A 25,438-nucleotide genomic window follows, 5' to 3' on the forward strand; every position below is an offset into this window, starting at 1 on the left:
GCAAAGATGTTTGTTTTTTGTGTCTATTTTTTCAATTTTCATGTAATTTAGCTCTGAGAATTCACAATTTACTACCCTGCTGACTTATCAAGGCTACATATCTTTACCTAACTGGCTTTAACAAAATGTGCAAAACACGTTATTCTAACAATATGGTTGTGACTAGCCTTACTGTCTGTGTTTTTTGGTGGCTCATAACCAGTGCCTCACCAGCCTCTGACTTCACCACATGTCACTGATATACAGTTGCCTATAATAATACAAGAAGATTACATTTTTATACACAAGTATTTTATTTCATGTACAGTTCATATAAAATGTGCACAATACACTAACATCACTGGCTCACAGGTAGCAGCATTATTATTATGGTCAGTGTATCTAGCTCATTACTCTCACCCAGGCATTAAATACATAGAATGCAGCATGAAGAGGCTCAGTAAAGGTCTCAGTGTAGGTGTGTAAGTGTCTGATGGGGTCACACAGCTCATAAAAGGACAGACGTCCAGCCTCATAGTCCAGTAATATTCTGACTCTGTCACATGATAGAGGGGGATCTATTGAGGTTTCTATTGTATTATGTAGCAGAAAATGACCACAATCAACGCACCAGGACTTGTCATTATCTCCTATCCCTGAATTATCTCCTGTCCTCACAATGCTGGGATAACACACCCCTACGCACCAGTGCCCTGAATGACTTGTTTTCACATCCCAGTAATGCTGTCCTGAGGAAAAGCTCCTGGTACTTAATACCTGAACATATTTTGTAAATCTCTCTGGTGTATCTGGTCGCTGCTGGTCTATATCTGTATAAGATACAGTTTTTTGGTCACCTGACACAATAGCATTAATATGAGCTGTATTTATATCCAGTATTATATCTGATGTCACCTGCTCATAGAGCCCTTTCTTTACATCAGTCACAATATCAGCTAAACCTCTGTATAAGGTTTCTGAGATCAGACCCTCATCCAAATCCCCCCCAGCAGGAACCTGTTTATCACCTCTCTGTGTGACCTCATGATCTCCCTTCTCAGCACCACAAAAGTCATCTCTGTGTGATTCCTGTTCTTGTAGGACAGTTAATGAGTCAGTCATGTTGCACAGCTCCTCAATGTGACAAATCTTCCTGGTCAGCTCGTCCTTCTCTTTCTCCAGCTGCTGGATCAGATCAGAGATTGGGAGTAAAACCTGCTCCTGCTGCCGGGTGATGTCACTCAGGACTCGCTTCTCTAGGTCTTCCAGCTGTTTCCTGATGTCCCTAATCAGGGCAGTGAGTCGCTCTGTTACACCAGCTGCTTTCTCTTGCACCCCTCTCCTGTGCTCCTGCAGACTCTGGACTCTTTTCTCAGTCTTCTCTCTCTTTGTGGTCAGTTTCTGCAGAACATTTCTCAGTTTCTTTTTCTTCTTCTCAGAAGCCTCATTCAGCAGCTCCACCTGGTGTCCCCTATGCTCTCCTGCCAGGGAGCAGGACACACAGATACAGGCAGCATCCTCAGTGCAGTAATATTCCAGGAGCTTCTTGTGTTTGGAACATTTTCTGTTACCCCAGGAAGTGGTGGGTTCAGTTAAGACGTGTTCCTCAGACTTGCTGTGTACCTTCAGGTGGGCATCACACAGAGAAGCCTCACACAGCATACAGGATTTAGCAGCAGGTACAGGAGAGTGAACACAGTAAGTGCAGAAGATCCCCATATTATTTTGGTCTTTTTGACTTAGAAGAATAGTAGCTACTATATTATGCAGCTTCAGGTTTCTTTGCAGTCTAGGTCTGTTACTGAAATTTTCCCTACACTCAGGACAGGTATAGCATGCACATTTTTCCTGGGTACCCAGCACAATCTCAATACATCCCCTGCAGAAGTTATGGCCACAGCTGAGAGTTACAGGATCTGTATAAATGCTCAGGCAGATGGAACAGGTTAGCTCCTCTTTCAGATCAGCAGATGCCATGTTTGTATCTAGTGACAAGAAATGAAACTAGAAGTCACTTCTTATTATACACAGGATGTGATATGATTTTTACTGACAGCTTCCTTGTTAACCCTGTAGATTCCTGACTAACGTATGCAGTGTGTTAAAGGGACAGTCAACACCAGGATTTTTGTTGTTTAAAAAGGTAGATAATCCCTTTATTACCTATTCCCCAGTTTTTCATAACCAACACAGTTATAGTAAAACACTTTTTTACCTCTGTGATAATCTTGTATCTAAGCCTCTGCAGACTGCCCCCTTATTTCAGTTCTTTTGACAGACTTGCATTTTAGTCAATCAGTGCTGACTCCTAGGTAACTCCACGTGCATGAGCACAATGTTATCTATATGACACACATGAACTAAGGTCCTCTATTGGCAAAAAAATAAATGTCAAAATGCATTTAAATAAGAGGCTGCCTTCAAGGTCTAAGAAATTAGTATATGAGCCTACCTAGGTTTAGCTAAGAATACCAAGAGAACAAAGCAAAATTGGTGATAAAAGTAAATTGGAAAGTTTTTTTAAATTACATGCCTTGACTGAATCATGGAAGTTTATTTTGAACTTGACTGTCCCTTTAAGCAGTACTGTATGTATTTATGGATTATACATCTTATGCAACATCAACTTATCCTGAAAAAATGTGCGTTATGGTAGAGCTGAAGTTACAGGTCTATGTGTCCCTCAGTAAGGGAGCACCCACCTTCTCTGTGTAATCTGATAGCTGCTGGCACATTTGCTGTTTGAGGTTGCTACATTAATGATTTGCTCATCAGCACGCCTCTAGGGTTGTCTCTGGCCTAGTCACTACTTTGCAGTTAAAGGGACAGTAAAGTCTAAATTAAACTTGCATGATTTAGATAGGACATGCAATTTTAAACAACTTTCTAATGTACTTTTATCATCAATTTTGCTTTGTTCTCCAGCTATTCTTAGTTGAAAGCTAAACCTACGTAGGCTCATATGCTAATTTATAAGCCCCTGAAAGGCCGCCTCTGCATTTGACAGTTTTTCACAGCTAAAGGGTGTTAGTTCATGTGTTTCATATAAATAACACTGTACTCATGCACGTGAAGTTATTTAAGAGTCAACACTAATTGCCTGAAATGCAAGTCTGTCAAAAGATCTGAGATACGGAGGCAGTCTGCAGAAGTTTATATACAAGGTAATTACAGAGGTAAAAAGTATATTTCTATAACGGTGTTGGTTATGCAAAACTGAGGAATGGTAAATAAAGGGATTATCTATCTTTTTATACAATAACATTTTTGATGTTTACTATCCCTTTAATATGTTAAATTGTAACCCATTGTTGCTGAAGCCTGATTGCGCAATTGATAATGAACAAAGAACTTCTTGTTTTCATTTCCTTGATTTACTGGAACAAACTACCTCAACTAGTGACAATATGCAAACATGTGTTACTTTCACTCTGCAGTGATAAACTTTACAATAAAGAAAAAAGATACAAGGAATAAAAAGTGTAACAATATAACACTGTGTATTAAAATTGAAAGGATATAGTCCAAATTTAGCAATTTGACACACAGGCCTCTAGTTATCAAGCCATCAACCGCAAATATGCTGGAATTCCGCAGCGTATTTGTGGCGAGGCTGATTCGCCGTAGTTATCAAGCCCTACATACTGGCAAAAGTAGAATATAGTGATGTAACATACGATCCGCCGGACTCAGTCCAACACAGATCGATGCTTATGTCACTAAAGATGTTCCGAATGCAAGTTCGGCACAATCTGACTACTTTTGGAAGTTATCAAAGAAAGACCAGGTATGCTCGCCACTATTCCGGCCCAGCGTACCTGGTTTTCAGTCCGCCGCCCTGGAGGTGGCGGATCCCATAGGAATCAATGGGAGTCTGACAGCAGCGAAAGCTCATGTTCGCTGCTGCCCGATATCCCATTGATTCCTATGGGAAATGTCTGCACCTAACACCCTAACATGTACCCCGAGTCTAAACACCTCTAATCTGCCCCCCCCTACACCTCCGCTATCTACAGGAAACTTATCAACCCCTAAACCGCCGCTCCCGGACCCCGCCGCAACTAAATAAAATGTTTAACCCCTAATCCACCGCTCCCGGAGCCCACCCCCCCCCTACATTATACATATTAACCCCTATCCTGCCCCCCCCTACACCGCCGCCACTATATTAAACTTATTAACCCCTAAATTTAAGTCTAACCCTAACCCTAACACCCCCCTAACTTAAATATAATTTAAATACATCTAAATAAATATTACTATTATTTACTTAATTATTCCTATTTAAAACAAAATACTTACCTATACAATAAACCCTAAGATAGCTACAATATAACTAATAGATACATTGTAGCTATTTTAGGATTTATTTTTATTTTACAGGCAAGTTTGTATTTATTTTAACTAGGTAGAATAGTTATTAAATAGGCTGTTCCGATCAGCCAATAGAATGCAAGGTCAATCCTATTGGCTGATTGGATCAGCCAATCGGATTGAACTTCAATCCGATTGGCTGATTGCATCAACCAATCGTATTTTTCCTACCTTAATTTCCGATTGGCTCATAGAATCCTATCAGCCAATCGGAATTCAAGGGACGCCATCTTGGATGACGTCATTTAAAGGAACTGTCATTCGTCGAGTAGTCGTCGGGATGGATGGATGTTCCGCGTCGGATGTCTTCAAGATGGAGCCGCTCCTCGTCGGATGGAAGAAGATAGAAGATGCCGCCTTGATGAAGACTTCTGCCCGTCAGGAGGGCCTCTTCTGGCTGGATTGGATGAAGACTTCGGCCCGGTTGGGTGAAGGCGGCTCAAGGTAGGGTGATCTTCAGGGGAATAGTGTTAGTTTTTTTTAAGGGGGGTTTGGGTGGGTTTTAGAGTAGGGTTGGGTGTGTGGGTGGTGGGTTTTAATGTTGAGGGGTTGTATTTCTTTTTTTACAGGTAAAAGAGCTGATTACTTTGGGGCAATGCCCCGCAAAAAGCCCTTTTAAGGGCTATTTGTAATTTAGTATAGGGTAGGGAATTTTATTATTTGGGGGGGATTTTTTATTTTATTAGGGGGCTTAGATTAGGTGTAATTAGTTTAAAATTCTTGTAATTTATTTTTTATTTTCTGTAAGTTAGTGTTTTTTTTTGTACTTTAGTTAATTTTATTTAATTTATTTATTTATAGTGTAGTGTTAGGTGTAATTGTAACTTAGGTTAGGATTTATTTTACAGGTACTTTTGTATTTATTTTAACTAGGTAGTTATTAAATAGTTAATAACTATTTAATAACTATTCTACCTAGTTAAAATAAATACAAACTTGCCTGTAAAATAAAAATAAATCCTAAAATTGCTACAATGTAATTATTAGTTATATTGTAGCTATCTTAGGGTTTATTTTATAGGTAAGTATTTAGTTTTAAAGGAATAATTTAGTTAATAATAGTAATATTTATTTATATGTTAGGGGGGTGTTAGGGTTAGGGTTAGACTTAGGTTTAGGGGTTAATAACTTTAATATAGTGGCGGCGGTGTAGGGGGGGGCAGGATAGGGGTTAATAAGTTTAATGTAGGTGGTGGCGGTGTAGGGGGGGCAGATTAGGGGTTAATAAATGTAATGTAGGTGGCGGTGGGCTCCGGGAGCAGCGGTTTAGGGGTTAAACATTTTATTTAGTTGCGGCGGGGTCCGGGAGCAGCAGGATAGGGGTTAATAAGTTTATGTAGGTGGCGGCGGTATAGGGGCAGCAGATTAGGGGTTAATATGTATAATGTAGGTGGCGGTGGGCTCCAGGAGCGGCGGTTTAGGGGTTAATAACTTTATGTAGGTGCGGCGGGGTCCGGGAGTGGCGGTTTAGGGGTTAATAACTTTATTTAGGTGCGGGGGGCTCCGGGGGCGCCGGTATAGGGGGTATAACAGTATAGTATAGTGTGGGTGCTTAGTGACAGGGGTATCAATAAAGCTGGGAAAAAGCTGAAGAGCAGCCAGATCGATGACTGATAAATAACACAGTCCGCTGCTCATCGCTCCGTACTTGGTGCGCAGCTTTTTGACAGCTTTTTTGATAATTTTGGAGAGCGTATTCAGGTCCGTGGCAGTGATGTTAGGTGAACTTAGGCAAGTGTATTGGGGTCGTCGAATGCAGGTAAGTAGACAGCTTAATAAATAGAGGCCACAGAATCTGCACAATGTAACCTCAAAGAAAGAAGGTAAACAAAGCGTAACTCTTTAATTAAGTAATGGATAGAATTTGTAGTGACCTTACTCACATTCAAAAGAGCTATAACTGAGCTCTCAGGATATAAACAGATATTAAAGGTGCTGCTTCCCCAGAAACTCTGCAAAGAATTTGTTCACCTCAGGAAGAAGGAAAATTTGTATAGTGGAGTATTGTATCTTCAATTACTATGGCTATATAGAAACCTACTTGAATTTAAAAGAGCTATAACTGAGCTCTCAGGATGTAGACATATGTTAATCACACACCCCCATGGTAAGTATGTCAGTGGATAACGGATGATTAAAAATGTATGAAATTTATTACAAATTTTAAAAAATGCACAACACAGAACATTCACAGAGGTATATGTAAGGACAAGTTCACCACATAGTCTGGTCTATGGCAAAATCAAATGCTCACTCTCCCTAAGAGCATCACTACTGATAATGGAGCTAAACTGTGTACCAGTAAGTCCCACCTCCGGTGATGTCACGAATATGTGCAACATAAACCTCTGACGTACGTTTCACTGATCATTCAGCTTTTTAAGTATGATGAGTATGAAGAATCAAAGTCAAATCAGCCAATAGGATGTAAGCAACTCTCATCCTATTGACTGATTTGAAATTTTCAGCCAATAGAAATGCAAAGGTACTCCCATATAAAAGAGGTACCTTGCATTCCATCTTCAGTGTGCTGCAGAGACCGCATGAAGAGGACCTCTGTGTCGCAGATGACCTCTGCCTCCACGTCTCCGCCACCAGAATGAAGATATAAGATGGACCCGCGGCTAGGATGAAGAGTGAAGAATATGGTCCCGCGATGGATGAAGATGGAGCCGTCGAGATGAAGACGGATCAACGCACTTCATCAATGGTGAGTACCAATTTTGGGGTTAGTGTTAGGGTTTTTTATTTTTGGGGTGTTTTTTTTTTTTTTAAGATTAGGGCTTTTTTTATTTTAATGGGCAGAAAAAGAGCTGAATTCCCTTTTAAGGGTAATGCACATACAAATGCCCTTTTCGGGCAATGGGTAGATGTCAGGCACCCCATACTCTTCTCTACTCCGTTGCCATGACTGTTGCCATGGACGCGGCAGGTTGATGTGGGCGCGCAGCGATGACATCATCACCTCATGCCATGTCCTTTCAGATGCCAGTCAGATCAGCTGTGAGTCCTCCTTGGTGCAAATCTGTGCCTATGTAAGTAACATCATTGCTTTCTTGAATTGCACATTTATTGGTTGTTATGTGCTACCTGGGTGCTATTCTCCTTAACTGCTGTATTACTATTGATTGTCTAACTGTTGCTGAACTATGCTTACCTCTGAATACGCTCCTGTTTAACCCCTGAACTGCTGATACCTTGGATTGCCTAATTGTTGCTGGACTCTGCTTGTACCGACTACTCTCCTGTTTTACCCCATGAACTGCTGATACCTTGGATTGCCTAATTGTTGCTGGACTCTGCTTGTTACTGACCCCTCTCTGCTTTAACCCTTTGGTACCGTGAAGGATTGGACTGTCTGCCTGGTATTGATCTCTGCCTCCCTCTGACCATTCTCTGTTTAACCCCTTTTGGTACCGTGAAGGCTAGGCCTGTCTCTCTGGTGTTTAACCCTGCACTGCCTGGGACCATTCCATGATCCCCTCGTCTCTTTTGTGAGTATTGTATTGCCTCCTAATTTACTTCTTTATATTTTTTGTTCTGGGTATTTCCTTATCTTGCCACTTGACGCTGGGATAAGAAGATTACTGGCCAGGATTACTGCAAGATAGAAAGGGAGACAGCGCAGTCCTCGATTCAAGGTAGTATTTATTGGATAAAATGCACAGCACGCTAGTAATATTGCACTTACTAGATGGATGAAACAACAAGCCCCAAATCACAGATCCTAAGGTAACAGGAGATAGTGTAGTCCGTGTCTGGTCAATCAGCGTCCTTGCTCAGAAAAAGCCTAACAGTTCTGTTTGAAGCTCCCGGCTTGCGGCACATGTGATCCAGCTAACGTAAGTCCAAACACTCTCCTACGGATGCTCGTCAGGGCCAATAGACTCAACGCATTTCACCGGTAGAACGCCTCGGCTTTCTCTCAGGATTGGTCTTATAGGGAAATATCCCACGAGCATTACAGTAGATTAGGTTTTTTTAACTTAGGTTTTTTTTATTTTGGGGGGTTGTAATGTTAGGGTGTAATGTTAGGGGGTAACTTCTTTATTTTTTTTGCAAAAGAGCTTAGGGCAATGCCATGCAAAAGGCCCTTTTAAGAGCTATTGGTAATTTATTTATAGATTAGGGATTTATTTTCCATTAAGTTTTGCAGAGTCTCTATAGATTTTCCTTTTTTTGCAGAGCTAGACTTCTTATACTCTATTGCAATCCCTTTTACAATTAGGTTGCTAGTTGTTCCTTGTCAGACCTGCCTGGCTCTCTGTACATTCACCATTATGGTTATTCTAGTTACTTTATCTTGAGTGTCTGAATTTGATAAAGTGTGAATGCTTATATATTTATCTATGTATCTTGATTATTCACTCTGGTATAAGCAAACAATAGTAAACACAGGTATATGTACATGTACATATATACTGTTTGTAAAGGTGGTTAAATTTTGTTCTTGCAAACAATATTAAAATTAGGATTATGCATGGGTTATAGTTTACCCCCCTTATTCACTCTCACATATTAAACTATTTTGATTGGTTCTTGTCTGTAAAAGTGTCAGATAAACATACTTTTCAAGTCTATTTTCTAACTATTGTCAATTATGTTACTTGTTAGTTATTGGAGGCTAAACATACAAAGGTTAGGAACTAACATTGTTAAAGTTTTAGGGTTAGATACAAAAGTTATTTTGGTTTACCTATAACAGAAAGTATAATGAAAATTACATATAGGAAATGGAAAACATTTTAGTCAAACAACTTTTTTTATTCAGGAAACTAGTCACTAATCACGCAAAAGAACTATGTTACATGTTAAAGATTTGATACCTCTTTATATCCTGTAAAAAAAAGGGGAGTGTGAGGGTAAGAGTGTGCATGTGTGTGTGAGGGTTAGAGTGTGTATGTGTGTGTGTGTGAGGGTTAGAGTTTGTATGTGTGTGTGTGTGGGTAATTGTGTGTGTGAGGGTAAGAGTGTGTCTGTGTGTGAGGGTAAGAGTGTGTATGTGTGTGTGAGGGTAAGAGTGTGTGAGGGTAAGAGTGTGTGTGGGTAAGAGTGTGTGTGGGTAAGAATGTGTGTGGGTAAGAGTGTGTGTGGGTAAGAGTGTGTGTGAGGGTAAAAGTGTGTGTGAGGGTAAGAGTGTGTGTGTGGGTAAGAGTGTGTGTGTGGGTAAGAGTGTGTGTGTGGGTAAGAGTGTGTGTGTGGGTAAGAGTGTGTGTGAGGGTAAGAGTGTGTATGTGAGGGTAAGAGTGTGAGGGTAAGACTGTGTATGTGTGTAAGAGAGAGTGTGTGTAAGAGAGAGTAAGAGTGATTATGTGTGTGAGGGTAAGAGTGTGTATGTGAGGGTAAGAGTGTGAGGGTAAGACTGTGTATGTGTGTAAGAGAGAGTAAGAGTGAGTATGTGTGGGAGGGTAAGAGTGTGTATGTGAGGGTAAGAGTGTGTGTGAGGGTAAGAGTGTGTGTGAGGGTAAGAGTGTGTGTGAGGGTAACAGTGAGTATGTGTGTCTGTGTGGGAGGGTAAGAGTGTGTCTGTGTGTGAGGGTAAGAGTGTGTGTGAGGGTAAGAGTGTGTGTGAGGGTAAGAGTGTGTCTGTGTGTGAGGGTAAGAGTGTGTGTGTGGGTAACAGTGTGTATATGTGTGTGTGTGAGGGTAAGAGTGTGTGTGTGGGTAAGAGTGTGTGTGTGTGTGGGTAAGAGTGTGTGTGAGGGTAAGAGTGTGTGTGAGGGTAAGAGTGTGTCTGTGTGTGAGTGTGTGGGTAAGAGTGTGTGTGTGGGTAAGAGTGTGTGTGAGGGTAAGAGTGTGTCTGTGTGTGAGGGTAAGAGTGTGTGTGAGGGTAAGTGTGAGGGTAAGAGTGTGTCTGTGTGTGAGGGTAAGAGTGTGTCTGTGTGTGAGGGTAAGAGTGTGTGTGTGTGTGTGGGTAAGAGTGTGTCTGTGTGTGAGGGTAAGAGTGTGTGTGTGTGTGTGGGTAAGAGTGTGTCTGTGTGTGAGGGTAAGAGTGTGTATGTGTCTCTATGTGTGAGAGTAAGAGTGTGTGTGTGGGTAATAGTGTGTGTGTGGGTAAGAGTGTGTGTGTGGGTAAGAGTGTGTCTGTGTGTTTGTGTGTGTGGGTAAGAGTGTGTGTGTGGGTAAGAGTGAGTGCGTGTGTGGGTAAGAGTGAGTGTGTGTGAGGGTAAGAGTGTGTCTGTGTGTGAGGGTAAGAGTGTGTGTGTGGGTAAGAGTGTGTGTGTGTGAGGGTAAGAGTGTGTCTGTGTGTGAGGGTAAGTGTGTGTGTGTGGGTAAGAGTGTGTGTGTGGGTAAGAGTGAGTGTGTGTGTGGGTAAGAGTGTGTGTGTGTGAGGGTAAGAGTGTGTCTGTGTGTGAGGGTAAGAGTGTGTGTGTGGGTAAGAGTGTGTGTGTAGGTAAGAGTGTGTGTGTGGGTAAGAGTGTGTATGTGTGTCTGTGTGTGAGGGTAAGAGTGTGTGTGTGGGTAATAGTGTGTGTGTGGGTAAGGGTGTGTCTGTGTGTTTGTGTGTGTGGGTAAGAGTGTGTGTGTGGGTAAGAGTGAGTGTGTGTGTGGGTAAGAGTGAGTGTGTGTGAGGGTAAGAGTGTGTCTGTGTGTGAGGGTAAGAGTGTGTGTGTGGGTAAGAGTGTGTGTGTAGGTAAGAGTGTGTGTGTGGGTAAGAGTGTGTATGTGTGTCTGTGTGTGAGGGTAAGAGTGTGTGTGTGGGTAAGGGTGTGTGTGTGTGGATAAGAGTGTGTGTGAGGGTAAGTGTGTGTGTGAGGGTAAGAATGTGTCTGTTTGTGAGGGTAAGAGTGTGCATTGCAGGGAAGCTTTGTGCTCACAAGAGCGAGCTTCCATAGGCTCTAATGGGAGCCTCGTTCTCATGCACACGCACGGCATGAGAACTAGCGCAGCAAAGGGGGGTAAGTCGTGCAACGATGGGCAGCAAATATAAATATATAAGTACATACACAAATTATTACATAAATATATATGTATATAAGCATATACATATATTTTTACTGGGAACACACAGTTCCCATAGACCATAATGTACACTTTTCAGTGCCATTTTTTTTGTAACACCCCATACCCACCAACTTTAGCCCCAAAATACTGCGTAATGCAGTTAACATTTTTTTTTTTTTTAAAAAGGAACTACACATATTTTTTTTGGGCTCAGTTGGGGCACATTTAAAAAAAAACACCAGTGTGTCTGTCAGACTAATCTAATTGACTTCTTTGATTATGTAACAAAAGTATTAGTCAAGGGTGGAGCAGTTGATGTAGCATATCTAGATTTCAGCAAAGCATTTGATACCATCCCACACAATAAACTAATTCACAAACTGTATCTCCTTGGTCTAGATTCAAAAATTGTGAACTGGGTGGAATGCTGGCTTAAGGACAGAAAACAAACGCCTAGATTTAGAGTTCTGCGTTAGCCGTCAAAACCAGCGTTAAGGGCTCCTAACGCTGCTTTTTACCGCCCGCTGGTATTTAGAGTCTGGCAGGAAAGGGTCTAACGCTCACTTTCCAGCCGTGACTTTTCCATACTGCAGATCCCATTATGCCAATTGCGTATCCTATCTTTTCAATGGGATCTTCCTAACGCTGGTATTTAGAGTCTTGGCTGAAGTGAGCGGTAGAGCCTCTACCGACAAGACTCCAGCCGCAGAAAAAAGTCAGGAGTTTAGAGCTTTATGGGCTAACGCCGGTTTATAAAGCTCTTAACTACTGTGCTCTAAAGTACACTAACACCCATAAACTACCTATGTACCCCTAAACCGAGGTCCCCCCACATCGCCGCCACTCTAATAAAAAATTTTAACCCCTAATCTGCCGACCGGACACCGCCGCCACCTACATTATCCCTATAAACCCCTAATCTGCTGCCCATAACACCGCCGACACCTACATAATATTTATTAACCCTTAATCTGCCCCCCCAAACGTCGCCGCTACCTACCTACACTTATTAACCCCTAATCTGCTGACTGGACCTCGCCGCTACTCTAATAAATGTATTAACCCCTAAACCGCCTCACTCCCGCCTCGCAAACCCTATAATAAATTTTATTAACCCCTAATCTGCCCTCCCTAACATCTGCGACACCTAACTTCAAGTATTAACCCCTAATCTGCCGACCGGACCTCGCCGCTACTCTAATAAATGTATTAACCCCTAAAGCTAAGTCTAACCCTAACACCCCCCTAAGTTAAATATAATTTTATTCTAACTAAATAAATTATTTCTTATTAAAAAAATTAATCCTATTTAAAGCTAAATACTTACCTGTAAAATAAACCCTAATATAGCTACAATATAAATAATAATTACATTGTAGCTATTTTAGGATTTATATTTATTTTACAGGCAACTTTGTATTTATTTTAACCAGGTACAATAGCTATTAAATAGTTATTCACTATTTAATAGCTACCTAGTTAAAATAATTACAAAATTACCTGTAAAATAAATCCTAACCTAAATTACAATTAATCCTAACACTACACTATCAATAAATTAATTAACTAAACTACCTACAATTACCTACAATTAAATCAACTAAACTAAATTACAAAGAAACCAAACACTACATTACAAAAAATAGAAAAAGATTACAAGAGTTTTAAACTAATTACACCTACTCTAAGCCCCCTACAAAAATAACAAAGCCCCCCAAAATAAAAAATGCCCTACCCTATTCTAAAATAAAAAGTTAACAGCTCTATTACCTTACCAGCCCTTAAAAGGGCTTTTTGCGGGGCATGCCCCAAAGAAATCAGCTCTTTTGCCTTTAAAAAAAACATACAATACCCCCCCCAACATTACAACCCACCATCCACATACCCCTAATCTAACCCACCCAAACACCCCTTAAAAAACCTAACACTAAGCCCCTGAAGATCTTCCTACCTTGTCTTCACCCAGCCGGGTACCATTCGATCCGTCCAGAAGAGGTCCTCCAGAGGGTCCGAAGTCTTCATCCTATCCGGCCGGAAGAGGTCCTCCAGAGGGTCGGAAGTCTTCATCCAGACGGCATCTTCTATCTTCTTCCATCCGGAGCGGAGCGGGTCCATCTTGAAGCAGCCGGCGCGGATCCATCCTCTTCTAACGACGTCCTAACAGCGAATGAAGGTTCCTTTAAATGACGTCATCCAAGATGGCGTCCCTCGAATTCCGATTGGCTGATAGGATTCTATAAGCCAATCGGAATTAAGGTAGGAAAAATCTGATTGGCTGATTGAATCAGCCAATCAGATTCAAGTTCAATCCGATTGGCTGATCCAATCAGCCAATCAGATTGAGCTTGCATTCTATTGGCTGTTCCGATCGATCAGCCAATAGAATGCAAGCTCAATCTGATTGGCTGATTGGATCAGCCAAACGGATTGAACTTGAATCTGATTGGCTGATTCAATCAGCCAATCAGATTTTTCCTACCTTAATTCCGATCGGCTGATAGAATCCTATCAGCCAATCGGAATTCGAGGGACGCCATCTTGGATGACGTCATTTAAAGGAACCTTCATTCGCTGTTAGGATGCCATTAGAAGAGGATGGATCCGTGCCGGCTGCTTCAAGATGGACCCGCTCCGCTCCGGATGGAAGAAGATAGAAGATGCCGTCTGGATGAAGACTTCCGACCCTCTGGAGGACCTCTTCTGGCCGGATAGGATGAAGACTTCGGACCCTCTTCTGGACGGATCGGATGGTACCCGGCTGGGTGAAGACAAGGTAGGAAGATCTTCAGGGGCTTAGTGTTAGGTTTTTTAACGGGGGTTTGGGTGGGTTAGATTAGGGGTATGTGGGTGGTGGGTTGTAATGTTGGGGGGGGTATTGTATGTTTTTTTTAAAGGCAAAAGAGCTGATTTCTTTGTGGCATGCCCCGCAAAAAACCCTTTTAAGGGCTGGTAAGGTAATAGAGCTGTTAACTTTTTATTTTAGAATAGGGTAGGGCATGTTTTTATTTTGGGGGGCTTTGTTATTTTTTTAGGGGGCTTAGAGTAGGTGTAATTAGTTTAAAATTCTTGTAATCTTTTTTTATTTTTTGTAATTTAGTGTTTTTTTTTTGTTGTAATTTAGTTTAGTTGATTTAATTGTAGGTAATTGTAGGTAGTTTAGTTAATTAATTTATTGATAGTGTAGTGTTAGTTTTAATTGTAACTTAGGTTAGGATTTATTTTACAGGTAATTTTGTAATTATTTTAACTAAGTAGCTATTAAATAGTAAATAACTATTTAATAGCTATTGTACCTGGTTAAAATAAATACAAAGTTGCCTGTAAAATAAATATAAATCCTAAAATAGCTACAATGTAATTATTATTTATATTGTAGCTATATTAGGGTTTATTTTACAGGTAAGTATTTAGCTTTAAATAGGATTATTTTTTTTTTAATAAGAAATAATTTATTTCGTTAGAATAAAATTATATTTAACTTAGGGGGGGTGTTAGGGTTAGGGTTAGACTTAGCTTTAGGGGTTAATACATTTATTAGAGTAGCGGCGAGGTCCGGTCGGCAGATTAGGGGTTAATACTTGAAGTTAGGTGTCGCAGATGTTAGGGAGGGCAGATTAGGGGTTAATAAAATTTATTATAGGGTTTGTGAGGCGGGAGTGAGGCGGTTTAGGGGTTAATACATTTATTATAGTGGCGGCGAGGTCCGGTCGGCAGAATAGGGGTTAATAAGTGTAGGTAGGTAGCGGCGACATTGGGGGGGCAGATTAAGGGTTAATAAATATAATATAGGTGTTGGCGATGTTGTGGGCAGCAGATTAGGGGTACATAGGGATAATGTAGGTTGCGGCGGTATCCGGAGCGGCAGATTAGGGGTTAATAATAATATGCAGGGGTCAGCGATAGCGGGGGCGGCAGATTAGGGGTTAATAAGTGTAAGGTTAGGGGTGTTTAGACTCGGGGTACATGTTAGAGTGTTAGGTGCAGACTTAGAAACTGTTTCCCCATAGGAAACAATGGGGCTGCGTTAGGAGCTGAACGCTGCTTTTTTGCAGGTGTTAGGTTTTTTTTCAGCCCAAACTGCCCCATTGTTTGCTATGGGGGACTCGTGCACGAGCACGTTTTTCAAGCTAGCCGCTACCGTAAGCAACGCTGGTATTGAGAGTTAAAGTGGCGGTAAATATGCCTCTACGCTCCCTTTTTGGAGCCTAACGCAGCCCTTCAGAGAACTCTAAATACCAGCGTTATTGAAAAGGTGCGGGGGGGAAAAAACACGCGTAGCTAACGCACCCCTTTGGCCGCAAAACTCTAAATCTAGGCAAAAGTGTCTTAGTAAATGGAGTTCATTCAGCAGAGGGGGCTGTTACTAGTGGTGTTCCTCAGGGGTCAGTTCTGGGGCCTGTTTTGTTTAACATAATTATCTGCGATATCAGCAAAGGGCTACAGGGGAAAGTATGTCTCTTTGCAGATGATACAAAAATTTGTAACAGAGTGGATGTTCCAGGGGGGGTAGACAAAATGAGAAGTGATATACAACAATTGGAGGATTGGACAAACGACTGGGATCTAAAGTTTAACACAGCAAAGTGTAAAATAATGCATTTAGGGAAGAAAAATCCAAATGTTAATTACAGACTCAATGACACTTTACTGACTGTTACAGATGAGGAACAGGACTTGGGAATTATTATTTCAGATGATTTAAAACTTAGTAAACAATGTAGTAATGCAGCGAGTAAGGCTAGCAGAATGCTTGGATGTATTGGTAGAGTTATTTGCAGCAGAAATAATAAGGTTCTTATGCCACTTTATAGATCATTAGTTAGGCCTCATCTTGAGTATTGTGTGCAGTTCTGGAGGCCATATCTTCAGAAGGATATTAACAAACTTGAATCTGTGCAAAGGAGGGCTACCAAAATGGTACATGGTCTAAAAAATAAAACTTACCAGGATAGGCTCAATGACCTAAATATGTATAGCTTAGAGGAGAGAAGGGAAAGAGGTGATATGATAGCAACTTTCAAGTACATTAAAGGGTTTAGTAAAACTGAGGCTGTGGGTATTTTACATAAAATGGAAAATTCAAGAACAAGGGGTCATGATCTCAAGCTAAAGGGTAGTAGATTCAGGAGTAATTTGAGGAAGCACTTCTTTACAGAAAGAGTGATTGATTTATGGAATAAACATCCTCAAGAGGTAGTAGCAACAAACACTGTTGGGGACTTTAAAAAATGCATGGGACAAGCATAAGGCTATCCTACAAACTAGATACGTTTATACTGTTAGGTAAGGTCGGGCAGACTTGCTGGGCCTATGGCTCTTATCTGCCGTCAATATCTATGTTTCTATGTTTAGTGGTCTGACCTCACTTATAATGGCTGGCTAGTTATAGGGTGCACGTAAACGGGCAAATTTGCCCATTTGCGGGTGCGGGAGATAAATTAGCGCTCCACTTATAATCTGGCCCATAATGTGTTATCACAATGGGCTTTTAGCCCAAAACATCTCATCTGTGTATTTTTCCCCCAATAAAAGAGAACCTGGTATGATACTTGCAAAGGAATGGTGATAGATATTTTATCAAACATATATGTGCCATTGCCTACACCAGTGGTCTTAAAATACCGTCAGCCAATAGAATGAGAGCTGCTTAATGAGAGCTGCTTAAATCCTATTGGCTGATTTGAACAGCCAATACGATTTTAGCAGCCCTAATTCCTATTGGCTGATTCAAATTTTTCAGCCAATAGGAATACAATGGTTCCCCCAGTATAAAAGGGGTACCTTGCATTTCAATTCTCAGTGTGCGGCAGATGATCGCATGAAGATGACCTCCATGTCGGATTGATGGACCTTCGCCTGGACCTCCGCCTCCGGGCATCGACCGCTCCACCTCCGCAGGGATGAAGAAGATGCCAGTCCCGCGATGGATGAAGATGGAGCCACCTTGATGAAGATGCCGTCTGGATGAAGATGGAGTCGCCGGGATGAAGATCCTTCAAGAGGCACTTCAGCAACTGTAAGTGGATCTTCGGGGGTAAGTGTTAGGATTTTTTAAACTTTTTTGGGTGTTTTTTTTTTTTTAGTTTAGGGTTTGGGCTTTTCGTGAAAGAGCTAAATGCCCTTTTAAGGGCAATGCCCATACAAATGCCCTTTTCAGGGCAATGGGTAGCTTAAGTTTTTGTTAGAGTTAGTTTTTTTAATTTCGGGAGGGTTGGTTGGGTGGTGGGTTTTACTGTTGGGGGGTGTTTGTATTTATTTTCCAGGTAAAAATAACTTAGGGCAATGCTCTACAAAAGGCCCTTTTAAGGGCTATTGGTAGTTTATTGTAGGCTAGGGTTTTTTTTTATTTTGGGTGGGCTTTTTTATTTTTATAGGGTTATTAGATTAGGTGTAATTCTTTTTTATTTTTGATAATTTTGTTTTTTATTTTTTGTAATTTATTATTTTTTATTTTTTGTAATTAGATAGTTTGTAATTTTTATAGTAGTGTTAGGAATTTTTTAATGTGTATTTTAGTTTTATTTAATTGGTAGTTAGTTTACTTTAGTTTAACAGTTATATTAGTTTAATTGTTAGTTTAAACTTACGGCTAGATTTAGGCCTAGATTTGGAGTTTGGCGTTAGCCGTGAAAACCAGCGTTAGAGGCTCCTAACGCTGGTTTTAGGCTAACTCCGGTATTTGGAGTCACTCAAAAAAGGGTCTAACGCTCACTTTTCAGCCGCGACTTTTCCATACCGCAGATCCTCTTACGTCAATTGCGTATCCTATCTTTTCAATGGGATCTTTCTTACTCCGGTATTTAGAGTCGTGTCTGAAGTGAGCGTTAGAAATCTAACGACAAAACTCCAGCCGCAGAAAAAAGTCAGTAGTTAAGAGCTTTCTGGGCTAACGCCGGTTCATAAAGCTGTTAACTACTGTACTCTAAAGTACACTAACACCCATAAACTACCTATGTACCCCTAAACTGAGGTCCCCCCACATCGCCGCCACTCGATTAAATTTTTTAACCCCTAATCTGCCGACCGCCACCTACGTTATACTTATGTACCCCTAATCTGCTGCCCCTAACACCGCCGACCCCTATATTATATTTATTAACCCCTAATCTGCCGACCGGAGCTCACCGCTATTCTAATAAATGGATTAACCCCTAAAGCTAAGTCTAACCCTAACACTAACACCCCCCTAAATTAAATATAAGTTTAATCTAACGAAATAAATTAACTCTTATTAAATAAATTATTCCTATTTAAAGCTAAATACTTACCTGTAAAATAAACCCTAATATAGCTACAATATAAATTATAATTACATTGTAGCTATTTTAGGATTAATATTTATTTTACAGGCAACTTTGTAATTATTTTAACCAGGTACAATAGCTATTAAATAGTTAAGAACTATTTAATAGTTACCTAGTTAAAATAATTACAAAATTACCTGTAAAATAAATCCTAACCTAAGTTACAATTAAACCTAACACTATACTATCATTAAATTAATTAAATAAAATACCTACAATTACCTACAATTAAACCTAACACTACACTATCAATAAATTAATTAAATACAATTCCTACAAATAAATACAATTAAATAAACTAACTAAAGTACAAAAAATAAAAAAGAACTAAGTTACAAAAAATAAAAAAATATTTACAAACATAAGAAAAATATTACAACAATTTTAAACTAATTACACCTACTCTAAGCCCCCTAATAAAATAACAAAGCCCCCCAAAATAACAAAATGCCCTACCCTATTCTAAATTATTAAAGTTCAAAGCTCTTTTACCTTACCAGCCCTGAACAGGGCCCTTTGCGGGGCATGCCCCAAGAAGTTCAGCTCTTTTGCCTGTAAAAAAAAACATACAATACCCCCCCCCAACATTACAACCCACCACCCACATACCCCTAATCTAACCCAAACCCCCCTTAAATAAACCTAACACTAAGCCCCTGAAGATCTTCCTACCTTATCTTCACCATACCAGGTTCACCGATCCGTCCTGAAGTGCTCCTCCGATGTCCTGATCCAAGCCCAAGCGGGGGGCTGAAGAGGTCCATGATCCGGCTGAAGTCTTCATCCAAGCGGGGCAGAAGAGGTCTTCCATCCGATTGAAGTCTTCATCCAGGCGGCATCTTCTATCGTCATCCATCCGGAGCGAAGCGGCAGCATCCTGAAGACCTCCGACGCGGAACATCCATCCTGCCCGACGACTGAACGACGAATGACGGTTCCTTTAAATGACGTCATCCAAGATGGCGTCCCTCGAATTCCGATTGGATGATAGGATTCTATCAGCCAATCGGAATTAAGGTAGGAATATTCTGATTGGCTGATGGAATCAGCCAATCAGAATCAAGATCAATCCGATTGGCTGATCCAATCAGCCAATCAGATTGAGCTCGCATTCTATTGGCTGATCGGAACAGCCAATAGAATGCGAGTTCAATCTGATTGGCTGATTGGATCAGCCAATCGGATTGAACTTGATTCTGATTGGCTGATTCCATCAGCCAATCAGAATATTCCTACCTTAATTCCGATTGGCTGATAGAATCCTATCAGCCAATCGGAATTCGAGGGACGCCATCTTGGATGACGTCATTTAAAGGAACCGTCATTCGTCGGGCAGGATGGATGTTCCGCGTCGGAGGTCTTCAGGATGCTGCCGCTTCGCTCCGGATGGATGACGATAGAAGATGCCGCCTGGATGAAGACTTCAATCGGATGGAAGACCTCTTCTGCCCCGCTTGGATGAAGACTTCGACCGGATCATGGACATCTTCAGCCCCCCGCTTGGGCTTGGATCAGGACATCGGAGGAGCTCTTCTGGACCGATCGGTGAACCTGGCAGGGTGAAGACAAGGTAGGAAGATCTTCAGGGGCTTAGTGTTAGGTTTATTTAAGGGGGGTTTGGGTTAGATTAGGGGTATGTGGGTGGTGGGTTGTAATGTTGGGGGGGGGGTATTGTATGTTTTTTTTTACAGGCAAAAGAGCTGAACTTCTTGGGGCATGCCCCGCAAAGGGCCCTGTTCAGGGCTGGTAAGGTAAAAGAGCTTTGAACTTTAGTAATTTAGAATAGGGTAGGGCATTTTGTTATTTTGGGGGGCTTTGTTATTTTATTAGGGGGCTTAGAGTAGGTGTAATTAGTTTAAAATTGTTGTAATATTTTTCTTATGTTTGTAAATATTTTTTTATTTTTTGTAACTTAGTTCTTTTTTATTTTTTGTACTTTAGTTAGTTTATTTCATTGTAGTTATTTGTAGGAATTGTATTTAATTAATTTATTGATAGTGTAGTGTTAGGTTTAATTGTAGGTAATTGTAGGTATTTTATTTAATTAATTTAATGATAGTGTAGTGTTAGGTTTAATTGTAGATAATTGTAGGTATTTTATTTAATTAATTTAATGATAGTATAGTGTTAGGTTTAATTGTAACTTAGGTTAGGATTTATTTTACAGGTAATTTTGTAATTATTTTAACTAGGTAACTATTAAATAGTTCTTAACTATTTAATAGCTATTGTACCTGGTTAAAATAATTACAAAGTTGCCTGTAAAATAAATATTAATCCTAAAATAGCTACAATGTAATTATAATTTATATTGTAGCTATATTAGGGTTTATTTTACAGGTAAGTATTTAGCTTTAAATAGGAATAATTTATTTAATAAGAGTTAATTTATTTCGTTAGATTAAAATTATATTTAATTTAGGGGGGTGTTAGTGTTAGGGTTAGACTTAGCTTTAGGGGTTAATCCATTTATTAGAATAGCGGTGAGCTCCGGTCGGCAGATTAGGGGTTAATAATTGAAGTTAGGTGTCGGCGATGTTAGGGAGGGCAGATTAGGGGTTAATACTATTTATTATAGGGTTAGTGAGGCGGATTAGGGGTTAATAACTTTATTATAGTAGCGGTGCGGTCCGCTCGGCAGATTAGGGGTTAATAAGTGTAGGCAGGTGGAGGCGACGTTGTGGGGGGCAGATTAGGGGTTAATAAATATAATATAGGGGTCGGCGGTGTTAGGGGCAGCAGATTAGGGGTACATAGGGATAATGTAAGTAGCGGCGGTTTACGGAGCGGCAGATTAGGGGTTAAAAATAAAATGCAGGTGTCAGCGATAGCGGGGGCGGCAGATTAGGGGTTAATAAGTGTAAGGTTAGGGGTGTTTAGACTCGGGGTACATGTTAGGGTGTTAGGTGCAGACGTAGGAAGTGTTTCCGCATAGCAAACAATGGGGCTGCGTTAAGAGCTGAACGCGGCTTTTTTGCAGGTGTTAGGTTTTTTTTCAGCTCAAACAGCCCCATTGTTTTCTATGGGGAATCGTGCACAAGCACGTTTTTGAGGCTGGCCGCTTGCGTAAGCAACTCTGGTATCGAGAGTTGAAGCTGCGTTAAATATGCTCTACGCTCCTTTTTTGGAGCCTAACGCAGCCTTTATGTGGACTCTCAATACCAGAGTTATTTTTATGGTGCGGCCAGAAAAAAGCCTGCGTTAGCTACGCGGGTCCTTACCGACAAAACTCTAAATCTAGCCGTTAGAGTTTTGTCGGTAACGACCCGCGTAGCTAACGCTGGCTTTTTTCTGGCCGCACCTTTAAAATAACTCTGGTATTGAGAGTCCACAGAATGGCTGCGTTAGGCTCCAAAAAAGGAGCGTAGAGCATATTTAACGCAACTTCAACTCTCGATACCAGAGTTGCTTACGGACGCGGCCAGCCTCAAAAACGTGCTCGTGCACGATTCCCCCATAGAAAACAATGGGGCTGTTTGAGCTGAAAAAAAACCTAACACCTGCAAAAAAGCCGCGTTCAGCTCCTAACGCAGCCCCATTGTTTGCTATGGGGAAACACTTCCTACGTCTGCACCTAACACCCTAACATGTACCCCGAGTCTAAACACCCCTAACCTTACACTTATTAACCCCTATTCTGCCGCCCCCGCTATCGCTGACCCCTGCATATTATTATTAACCCCTAATCTTCCGCTCCGTAAACCGCCGCTACTTCCATTATCCCTATGTACCCCTAATCTGCTGACTCTAACACCGCCGACCCCTATATTATATTTATTAACCCCTAATCTGCCGCCCACAACGTCGCCTCCACCTGCCTACACTTATTAACCCCTAATCTGCCGACCGGACCGCACCGCTATTATAATAAAGTTATTAACCCCTAATCCGCCTCACTAACCCTATAATAAATAGTATTAACCCCTAATCTGCCCTCCCTAACATCGCCGACACCTAACTTCAAACATTAACCCCTAATCTGCCGACTGGAGCTCACCGCTATTCTAATAAATGTATTAACCCCTAAAGCTAAGTCTAACCCTAACAGTAACACCCCCTAACTTAAATATAATTTAAATCTAACGAAATTAATTAACTCTTATTAAATAAATTATTCCTATTTAAAGCTAAATACTTACCTGTAAAATAAATCCTAATATAGCTACAATATAAATAATAATTATATTATAGCTATTTTAGGATTAATATTTATTTTACAGGTAACTTTGTATTTATTTTAACCAGGTACAATAGCTATTAAATAGTTAAGAACTATTTAATAGCTAAAATAGTTAAAATAATTACAAAATTACCTGTAAAATAAATCCTAACCTGTTACAATTAAACCTAACACTATACTATCATTAAATTAATTAAATAAAATACCTACAATTACCTACAATTAAACCTAACACTACACTATCAATAAATTAATTAAATACAATATCTACAAATAACTACAATGAAATAAACTAACTAAAGTACAAAAAATAAAAAAGAACTAAGTTACAAAAAATAAAAAAATATTTACAAACATAAGAAAAATATTACAACAATTTTAAACTAATTACACCTACTCTAAGCCCCCTAATAAAATAACAAAGACCCCCAAAATAAAAAAATGCCCTACCCTATTCTAAATTATTAAAGTTCAAAGCTCTTTTACCTTACCAGCCCTGAACAGGGCCCTTTGCGGGGCATGCCCCAAGAAGTTCAGCTCTTTTGCCTGTAAAAAAAAACATACAATACCCCCCCCCCAACATTACAACCCACCACCCACATACCCCTAATCCTGATCGGAACAGCCAATAGAATGCGAGCTCAATCTGATTGGCTGATCGGATCAGCCAATCGGATTGAACTTGATTCTGATTGGCTGATTCCATCAGCCAATCAGAATATTCCTACCTTAATTCCGATTGGCTGATAGAATCCTATCAGCCAATCGGAATTCGAGGGACGCCATCTTGGATGACGTCATTTAAAGGAACCGTCATTCGTCGTCTAGTCGTCGGAGAAGAAGGATGGATCCGCGATGGAGGTCTTCAAGATGGAGCCAGTCCTCATCGGATGAAGATAGAAGATGCCGCTTGGAAGATGATGGTTGCCGGTCCGGATCTACTCTTCTTCCCGGATAGGATGAAGACTTTGGACCCTCTTCTGGACTTCTTCAGCCATCGGATGATGGATGTCTAGCCCCCGCTTGGGCTTGGATGAGGATTTTGGAGCCAGGACGGATCGGTGAACCTGGTATGGTGAAGACAAGGTAGGATGATCTTCAGGGGCTTATTGTTAGGTTTATTTAAGGGGGGTTTGGGTTAGATTAGGGGTATGTGGGTGGTGGGTTGTAATGTTGGGGGGGGGTATTGTATGTTTTTTTTTACAGGCAAAAGAGCTGAATTTCTTGGGGCATGCCCCGCAAAGGGCCCTGTTCAGGGCTGGTAAGGTAAAAGAGCTTTGAACTTTAGTAATTTAGAATAGGGTAGGGCATTTTTTTATTTTGGGGGTCTTTGTTATTTTATTAGGGGGCTTAGAGTAGGTGTAATTAGTTTAAAATTGTTGTAATATTTTTCTTATGTTTGTAAATATTTTTTTATTTTTTGTGACTTAGTTCTTTTTTATTTTTTGTACTTTAGTTAGTTTATTTCATTGTAGTTATTTGTAGATATTGTATTTAATGAATTTATTGATAGTGTAGTGTTAGGTTTAATTGTAGGTAATTGTAGGTATTTTATTTAATTAATTTAATGATAGTATAGTGTTAGGTTTAATTGTAACTTAGGTTAGGATTTATTTTACAGGTAATTTTGTTATTATTTTAACTAGGTAACTATTAAATAGTTCTTAACTATTTAATAGCTATTGTACCTGGTTAAAATAATTACAAAGTTGCCTGTAAAATAAATATTAATCCTAAAATAGCTACAATGTCATTATTCGTTATATTGTAGCTATATTAGGGTTTATTTTACAGGTAAGTATTTAGCTTTAAATAGGAATAAGTTATTTAATAAGAGTTAATTTATTTAGTTAGAATAAAATTATATTTAACTTAGGGGGGTGTTAGGGTTAGGGTTAGAATTAGCTTTAGGGGTTAATAAATTTAATAGAGTAGCGGTGCGGTCCGCTCGGCAGATTAGGGGTTAATAAGTGTAGGCAGGTGGAGGCGACATTGTGGGGGGCAGATTTGGGGTTAATAAATATAATATAGGGGTCGGCGGTGTTATGGGCAGCAGATTAGGGGTACATAAGGATAACTTAAGTAGCGGCGCTTTGCGGTCGGCAGATTAGGGGTTAATTATTGTAGGTAGCTGGCGGCGACGTTGTGGGGGGCAGATAAGGGGTTAATAAATATAATATAGGGGTCGGCGGTGTTAGGGGCAGCAGATTAGGGGTACATAAGTATAACGTAGGTGGCGGTCGGCAGATTAGGGGTTAAAAAATGTAATCGAGTGGCGGCGATGTGGGGGGACCTCGGTTTAGGGGTACATAGGTAGTTTATGGGTGTTAGTGTACTTTAGAGCACAGTAGTTAAGAGCTTTATGAACCGGCGTTAGCCCAAAAAGCTCTTAACTACTGACTTTTTTCTGCGGCTGGAGTTTTGTCGTTAGATTTCTAACGCTCACTTCAGCCACGACTCTAAATACCGGAGTTAGAAAGATCCCATTGAAAAGATAGGATACGCAATTGACGTAAGGGGATCTGCGGTATGGAAAAGTCGCGGCTGAAAAGTGAGCGTTAGACCCTTTTTTGACTGACTCCAAATACCGGCGGTAGCCTAAAACCAGCGTTAGGAGCCTCTAACGCTGGTTTTCACGGCTACCGCCAAACTCCAA

General features: G+C 40.4%; 1 protein-coding gene across 1 annotated transcript; it reads right to left on the bottom strand.

Moving 5' to 3' along the window:
- Window positions 1-274: 274 nt before the first annotated feature.
- On the bottom strand, window positions 275-1,968 carry LOC128666789 (E3 ubiquitin/ISG15 ligase TRIM25-like). The gene has a single exon (XM_053721584.1). The coding sequence runs from the start codon at window positions 1,954-1,956 to the stop codon at window positions 382-384; it is 1,575 nt and encodes a 524-aa protein (XP_053577559.1). The 5' UTR covers window positions 1,957-1,968; the 3' UTR covers window positions 275-381.
- Window positions 1,969-25,438: the final 23,470 nt, after the last annotated feature.

The sequence above is a fragment of the Bombina bombina genome, chromosome 7 (assembly GCF_027579735.1).
Source record: "Bombina bombina isolate aBomBom1 chromosome 7, aBomBom1.pri, whole genome shotgun sequence".
Classification (NCBI taxonomy): Eukaryota; Metazoa; Chordata; class Amphibia; order Anura; family Bombinatoridae; genus Bombina; species Bombina bombina.

Coding starts and splice junctions, on each gene's coding strand:
- LOC128666789 (XM_053721584.1), bottom strand. CDS start 1,956: ATGGCATCTGCTGATCTGAAAGAGGAGCTAACCTGTTCCATCTGCCTG.